A 7717-nucleotide genomic window follows, 5' to 3' on the forward strand; every position below is an offset into this window, starting at 1 on the left:
AAGAGTAGCTTGGATGGGGGTGGAAGCAGAGGAAGTAGTGAAAACTTGTCCTATTCTGAAGTAATTCTGATGAAGAGTCAGAAAGAATTCTGTGAAGAATTAAACGGCACGGAGAAGGGGGGAGTCAAGTCCAAGTCTCGGGGCCTGAGCAGCCGGAGGAACTGCGTTGCTATTCTCGGAGGACACGTGGGAAGCCCCAAAGTGGTTTGAACATGTTAAGTATGAGATGCTGACCAGACACCTGTTGGACATTCCAGGGTCTGGTCCCAACCTCCCTTTCCTGTCTCTTCTGTCCCCGAGCCTATACGCTAACTCACCACCTTCCTGCCCTGTCCCCGAGTGGCCACAAGGATTCTCGGCTTTCTCACCGGAGTACTCTGCCCCCAGGACAACCGCGCCACCTTTTTACTGGCGTCCCAGGGGCCCACCAGTCAGACAAGCGGCCACGTGCCCGATGGTCGTCAGCAGCATCCCGCGCTGTCCTGGCCCTGCAGAAACTTATAAGCAGGTGGGAAGGGAAGAGAATGCACCCTCAAAAGAGAATGGTAAACTCTGGGATACTGTAAAAATAAAGGCCCTGGCAGGACCAGCGGCATGGGTTTCACGAGTCAGGGAATGCTTCCCACAAAGGGGGCGCCTGTCCGTGGCCATGAATGACTTTTCCAGCCGCTGGCCTCCTTCCCTCCGGAGCCTGACCCCTCAGAGGGACGGCCACTGCAGGGCTGCAGGTAAGAAGCTGTTTCCCTGCACCAGGCACAGCAGGTAGCTCATGTGGGGTCCGCATCGGGCTGTGAACGCAGGGCCACGACATGCACCCACTTCCTTAGGGAACAACCCATGCGGTCCATGGTCTGTACCCGAGATGCCTTCATCCATTTTATTTGCCAAACTACAAGCGAGGATCCCCTCAGGACCACCTCGACTGTTCTCAAAATTTCAGGCCCTCGCTCTGCAGACCTCCAATTGTCATGATCTAAGTACCTGGCGATGTTTCCCCCAGTTCTGAGTGAGACTGGATCCCCTTTCTAGGAATACGTGTGACTAGCAGAGTAGCTGTTAGCACCTTTGAAGCACATTCACACCCACCCACCTCCTCGGCTGAGGTGCCCAGCAACCCAGGGCAGGGCAGGCGCTGCCAAACACAGCTGTGTCTCCCAGCACGGCCTTCACCAGGGAGGCGGGGGCACAGGCAGCAGACCCTGCAGAGGGCTCCACTTTTACCGACAGGAAGCCAGGAAGCCGAGGCTCACAGAACCCCTTCATTCCCAAAGGAGCTGTAAGGTTCCTGAGGGCACGCGCATCTAATCAGTGACAATCCCAACCCAGAGAGTGTAATCACCCACGACAGATGTGACTTTAAGTTGACAGCCCTGGGGATTATCGCCAAGCAAAATCATCTACCTAGATTCTGTGCACAAGGTGCAACCCCAAGCCCAGCTCAGGAGAATCCCCCCCTCAACGGTGCTGCTGGCACCCCTGCCTTCCATGCTCCATTCTGTCACTCGGACTGAAGAAGGGAAATGATTTGGGCCTGCAATCCCCAATCCCCGCAGTGGGGAGAATGACAAGCAGACTGAGTCATTTCAATAATCACAGAGGAGTAACAGGAATCTGCAAGGACTTCCCCAGGAACTGGCTCTAGAAGCATGCTCAGCCTGGGAACAGGATGCCTGTGCCAATGATTCATGGGAATTAACCAGTTCCTGGTTTTGCACCGGGTCTCGGTCGCACTGGGAGACCCTGGGTGTCCGCAATGATTAAAGTAAGGGCCATTTACCAAGAGCTGGGCGTGTGCCAGGCATGCTGGGCTGCGAAGAGGCATCATCTCATTCAGTGGGCCAGGCAAGCCAGGGGAAGTGGGGGGAGCCTCGTTTCATCATCTCCATTTTACAGATGAGGAAACTGGGGCTCAGAGAGGCCCAAGTCACCAGCCACTGCAAGGTCAGGCAGCAGCTGACTGGCCCGTCTGATCCCTCAAATCCAGAGCCTTTATGCCATGGGCTGAACCGATCTGAGCCTCAGTTTCCCTATGAAGAGAATCGGGCCTGGATAAACCTGAAACGGTCTTCCTGGGCTGCTAAGCTATGGTCATCAGGCTGAAGAGTGTATGGTGTCCTGCCCCTCCCCAGGCCACAGGGCCGGAGAAGAACCGGTGGATGGGGAAGAGTTAAACCAAGAACTGCGCAAGGACGGAACCGGCTCCCGGTGGGGGAGGGGGGGAAGGGGGTACTCACGTTGATGTTCCTTATGATAACGCACTTCCCATTGGTGTAAATGAAAGTGTTGCCTACGGGGTCGCCGCCGATGATTTTGGAGACGCCCCTCTCCACCTGGGGGAGGCTGGCGAACACCTTCTCTGCAGAGACACAACCGCGGCGGGGCACGTTAGGGGCAGTCCCCGCCTCGCTCCCCCGCCGGGCTGAGGACGGAATCGAGGGGAGAGGAGAGCAGGGACCCAGGACCGGTCTCAGCCGGTCACCTGTTGCCTCCACCGGGAGGGGCGGCCGCCACTTTGAAGGAGCGCAGCGGACCGCGCGACTTCCTGGTCCACGGTCCCCGCTGGGGCCCTTCGGGGACGTAACGGGTGCGCCGCGCCCGGCCCCGCAACGCCAACTTCGGGGTCCCCGCGGGCTGGAGTCCCCGCCGGTCGACCCCGAGGGCGGCGCGGCGCTCGCCGGCCTGAGCCCGCACCCCTCCCCCGCGCCCGGGCGCCCCCTTGAGCCGCCCACGCCCCGCCGCTGCCGAGGGGTCCGGCAGCGCGGGCGCCCACCCCCGGGGGCGGCGGGCCGCGGCGCTTACTGATCTCGTACGGCATCCTCGCCCACTTGTTACCGCGCCGCGCTCTCCGACACCCTCCGGGCCGCCCGCGCCGCCAACTAGACCTGGCCGAGGCCGAGCCGGGAGTAGGGACCGAGAGGCGGCGCCGGGCGTGCCGGGCGCGGAGGGGGCGGTCCGAGGCCGGGGCCCGAGGTCCGCTCGCGCCCTGCCCTGCGCGCTGCCGCTGCGGACGCGCCGAACCCGGAAGCGCGGCCCCGCGCGCGGCTCGCCCCCAGCTTTGACCATATATAGTCAAGCGCTCGGCTCGGCGCAGCGGCCGCCGCGAGCCTGCGCGGCCCGGGCCGCGCCCCGCCCCCGCCGCACGCCCCGCCTCCGGAAGTGACGTCGCCACGCGCGCCCGTGAAAAGGCGGCGCGGGCCGCTCCCTCGGCCAGAAAGGTCCTGGGAGCGGGTCGGGGCGAGTTCCTTGCGTTCTGGGGGGGGAAGCAGGGTGGGCTGCTGGCGGCTGCTGCTTGCTGAAACTTTGGGGGCGCTGAGGGCACCAGCGCTTTGGGGTGGGGGAGCGGGGAAAGCCTTTTTCGTGCCTGTGTTTGCGTAGCGGGCGTTCCCGAGCCGTTGGCTTCCCGCCCTCTCGGCGCCCGGTGTTTGCAGAAGCTCGGGGTTTGCAAACATAGGAGTGCCTTTTCCTTTTTCTCGGAAATAGTTGCCGGCAGTAGGGACTTTAGGGATGTGGTGTGCTGGGCCTGAGCTCTCAAAACTTTTTCAGAAAGCTAAGAAGCCAAGAAGAGGAAAAGCGGGGAGTGAGGGTTGCGGCAGCGGGCGTGATGTGGGCTCTAAGAAAACCAGGGTTTCTTTCCTAACCGGAGGGGGAAAAAAGGGAACTCGTAAGATCGGGACGGCGGCTCGTAGATAAGGGGAGCAGCCAGGGCCCGGGTGTGTGACTTTGAGCCTTGCCTTTGGTGGGGAAAGGGGTACCATCTTTCTGTTTCTGTGGGGGTGAGAGTAAATGTGACAATACATGAAGCACCTGTGGGTACTTAAAGGTTTTTCTAGCTTGGGCTTTGAACGCTTGAGTGATCCTCGACTTCTCTATTTCTATCTAGTCTAATAGGAAATTCCGTTGGCTGTCTTTCAAAATATACCCAGGTTAATCACTTGCCTGTCGCTGAACGGAGCCCTGAAGTCGCACCTGGGTTACCGCTGCTGTGCTCTATGGTCTTGTGCTCCTCCCCTCCCCCACCTTCAGTTCAGTTCTCCAGATTGCAGCCTGAGTTTCTTAGATTGAAAATCAAATCTTTCTCGGCTAGGAACTCCAACTTTCTAAAAACTAAAGTCCTTGAAATGGTCTCCTGGGCCCTGCGTCGTAGGTCTTAGGGACACCTGAGGTTCCATCTACACTCCTGCTCTGGGCTGTACCCTCCTGTTCTTTCTGTAAGCTGACCTCCCAACTCCAGGACCTCTGATGTTTTCTACCTGGAATTAGTCAAAAGTACTTAAATGTTGAAGTGTTAACTTCTCATCACCCATCCTGACTACCTTGTTTAAACTGCAGCTTTGCAGCTCTGATAATGCCTTCCCCTGACTTAGTATATCCCTAGCACGTTGTAGACACTCAAATGGATAACCCAACACCCCAAATGCTAATCCGCAAGCGAAGGTAGCTTTGTAAACTAAGGGACCCTAGAAATGTTATCTTTGCTCAAAAGGGTGAAACTCCTGAAGCAGAAATGCAAAACAAGTGGTCTGCACGTGGGGGCTGTAACGATCCTGAGAAACCAGGATTTGATGATCAGACCTTAATGACACGGGCTGAGAGCAGGTGTGACAAGTTCACCCGCAGAGCGTGTATGTGGAGGGGGAACTAAGGCACCAACCTCACACTCTTGCAAGCTGGTGACCCTCATGCAAGTGCATAGTAAGTCCTCGCTGGACTTCATGCCGCTCGAAACGAGACTAAAGCAAACTGGTGAAACGTCCCCCAAGCCCCTGGCAGGTTGCTCTGCTCTGTGCCTTGCTCCTAGCTCGAAGTAATGGTGGTCTGGGGAATTAAGCCTGGGGTCGGGCGGGGTTGCTGTGTGCATGAAAACCATGAGTATGTCTACAGACAACGTGACTCAGGCAGCCGCCGGGGAGGAAAGGGAGAGGGGCAGCGGGGCGTGTCTCCTGTGGTTCCTTTCCGCGGAGCCATTCCGTTTGGCTGTCTCAGCTGTGAGGGCTCAGTGACGCCTGAGCGGGGTCAGCTGTGCCTACCTGTGGTTCCAGCACTTTCCACTGGGTTTTCCCACTCTTCTCCCACACCCATGTCAACCCCTATCATCACGCCTTCTGAAAGGCGTGTACCCCAGTGACTCACTGCTAGTTCAGCCACTTTGGAGCACCTCACTTCTGTAATCGACTGAATGTTCAAGGCCAGTCCCTTCAAGTGAAGCCTCGAACTGTTTTTACTCAAGTAGTGCTTGTTAGTCACCCCTGTATCTGCTAGATTAACAGACCTGCCTCCCCGTCCCCCTTGGTAAGCATAGCGGGAGCAGGGGCCACGTGTTCTTCCAACGCTTAACGAAGGGCCCAAGTGAGCCGCATGAAGCTGCTGATCTGCGTCCGGGAGGCAATAAGCAAGGGAGGCATCACCTGGACTTGCATTGAAATATCTAAAGCATAAGGTAGCATCTCTTAGAAACACTGTTTGGGGTAACTCAGACAAATCCTCCCTAAGGAAAACTCACAGGCCGACTTAGGATAAACTGGTTGCTGTTACTTGAGTAACTTGGACGAAATACTTAGATCAGCTTTAGGTCTGTGTACGAGGCCTCACCCTTTCCCATCACAGGAGGGAAATGGTATCAGGTCAGTTCTGCCCAGTGCCTTGTAGCGAAGAGGGCTGGGGGCATGTGGCTCTGTGGGAATCCCCCTCTTCCTGAGTGTGCTTAGCCTTGGCCCCTGTCTCGTCTCTGTGAACAAGAGTATCCGGGAGACATGAGGCTCCTGCTCGAGCTTCAGGGAAGGGTGGAGAGATGGGATTGGCCAGGAGTTCTCGGCTCTTCAGGGCCCACAAACCTATTCATGTCCAGGCTCGGAGGAAAGGGACCTCCTTGTTCAGGCGCATGTGGCCCCTGCAAAGGGCCCTGTGCCAGGAACAGTGAGCAAGGTGGCACTGTATCGCCAGGCCAGGTCCCGGAAGGGACTGTGCAGTGGGGCAAGTGTTCCTTCTAGGAATCTTTCCTGGGTCCTTCCCTGTAGCTCGTAAACAAGCGCAGGTAACCCTCACTCAAGGACCACCTCCATCTCCTCTATTGTAAGCCGGCCTTGCCATTAGTCTGCACCATGAGCAGTGTCTCACCTCCAAGTTCTCAGGGCCCCTGTGCCATGTTGGATCAAGGGCCCATCTGTAGTCCACCCGGCTGTGGATAGGGGTGGTGGCGAAGTCCTGAACTACAAGGGTACTGACTCGGCGATCCTGGAGACCTGGGGTGGGGCTTTCGGCTTCTCTGCTGGAGCTACCGAGGGGCTTGGGCGGTCACTAGGGCACACGCCTGCTGCTTTTGTCCTCCATGCCTTAGTCAAAAAAGAGATGCAAAATCCTGCCCACGTAAACCTACACAAATGTTAACCTCTGGTTAAGAATTCCAAGGCAAGGAGTGAATTCTCTCCAATCCTGAGTGCTGGTTGCTTGCTGGGTTCCTCGGGCTGCTCAATTGAAAACACATAGTATTTAACAGGGTCCAGCAGGGTGCTGCTCTTTGCAAACAGGTGAACGTCTTAACGCCTGTAACCAGTGCTGAGACTTCAGATCCCTGTGAGCGGAGGAACCTCGTGTGTAAATTTTCCATTTATCTCCAGTAGGTTTATCTACTGGCTCATTTAAACTGTCACTTCGCGGGCGGCTAAACCTGCATTACCTGATCCAAGGTCCAGGTGAGGGAACCCGGTTTCAGAGACGTGGACCTAAGCCTGTGCCCTATGCTGCTGCACTAGTGCCTCTATGGCAGCAGGAGCCTGGGCCCGTCACCCTGGTCCCCTGCCCCTCTATTTTGCACAAAGAACTGCAGTCAATGGCGGTGTTTGTCCTTTTCCATCTGACTTATTCCACTTAGCATAATACTCCCAGGATCCACTCTCGTTGTTGCAAATAACACCTGAACAAAACTCAGATACAGATGGTTACCAGAGGGGGAGGGGGAGGGGGCGGGGGGCGTGTCAGCTGGGTAAAATAGGTCGACTACATGGTAATAGAAAACTGGACTTCATGTATGAACCAATGTTACCTCCATAAACTAAACTTAATGTCAAACCTCCCATAAGCTGTAGAATGAACGCAGCGCCCCTGCCTCTCCCTGCGGCCTGGGAACTCCGCGCAGTGGGTGACGTGGCGGCCTGAGGACAGGTGACGGAGCCTGTCTTCATCCCAGCCTCCCGGAGGGACCCTTCCCAGAGCAGCAGGCTCCTCTGCCCTCGGCTTGGCAGCACTTCGAGACGGGCGTTGGCTTGCATGCTCCCCCTGGGGGTCAGATCTACTCGCTCAAGTTCAAAAGCAGGTGTGCAGCCAGGATGCGAACTCGGATCCGCCTTCAGAGCCCAGGCCGTTGTCCTGAGCGCAGCAGAGAAGCGCTGACTCTGCAAGTCTTGAAGCTGCCTGTTCAAGAACGTAACTTGTCCTAGGAAGTGGTAGAATTCACTAGCTCCTTAGGCAAGTGCTAGGCTGTCAGTCACCCTCCGGCTGAAAAGCTTTGTCCCCTTTCGGACATCCAGAGTCACAGTGCTTCTGCTTATTCCTTCTCCTGACTTAGTTCCAGAAGACGATCCGGCTGTCTCTGGCTCACTGGTCTGCCTGGCTCTGGGCACTGACCTGTCCTGGTCACGTCCCTGAAGTAGGCACGTGCTGCGTGATCCCTTGGCATCCCGCAGTGCTGTGGGATGTGAGGTCGGAGGGTCACGCTGGTGCC

At 57.1% G+C, this 7717-nt stretch overlaps 1 protein-coding gene across 2 annotated transcripts in view; it reads right to left on the minus strand.

Moving 5' to 3' along the window:
- The window catches only part of WDR1 (WD repeat domain 1), a 31265-nt gene extending 28256 nt beyond the window's left edge, over positions 1-3009 (minus strand). The window contains exons 1-2 of one of the 2 annotated variants that reach the window (XM_016128468.2): positions 2800-3009; positions 2235-2356 (exon numbers count right to left, since the gene is read on the minus strand). In XM_016128468.2, the coding sequence (XP_015983954.2) occupies positions 2235-2356; positions 2800-2815 (138 nt within the window). In that variant the 5' untranslated portion in view covers positions 2816-3009. The remainder of the gene's footprint in view (positions 1-2234; positions 2357-2799) is intronic. The other variant, XM_036227512.1, reaches the window with a different exon arrangement.
- Between the last annotated feature and the right edge of the window lie 4708 nt (positions 3010-7717).

The sequence above is a fragment of the Rousettus aegyptiacus genome, unplaced genomic scaffold (assembly GCF_014176215.1).
Source record: "Rousettus aegyptiacus isolate mRouAeg1 unplaced genomic scaffold, mRouAeg1.p scaffold_m13_p_10, whole genome shotgun sequence".
In the NCBI taxonomy this organism is placed as follows: Eukaryota; Metazoa; Chordata; class Mammalia; order Chiroptera; family Pteropodidae; genus Rousettus; species Rousettus aegyptiacus.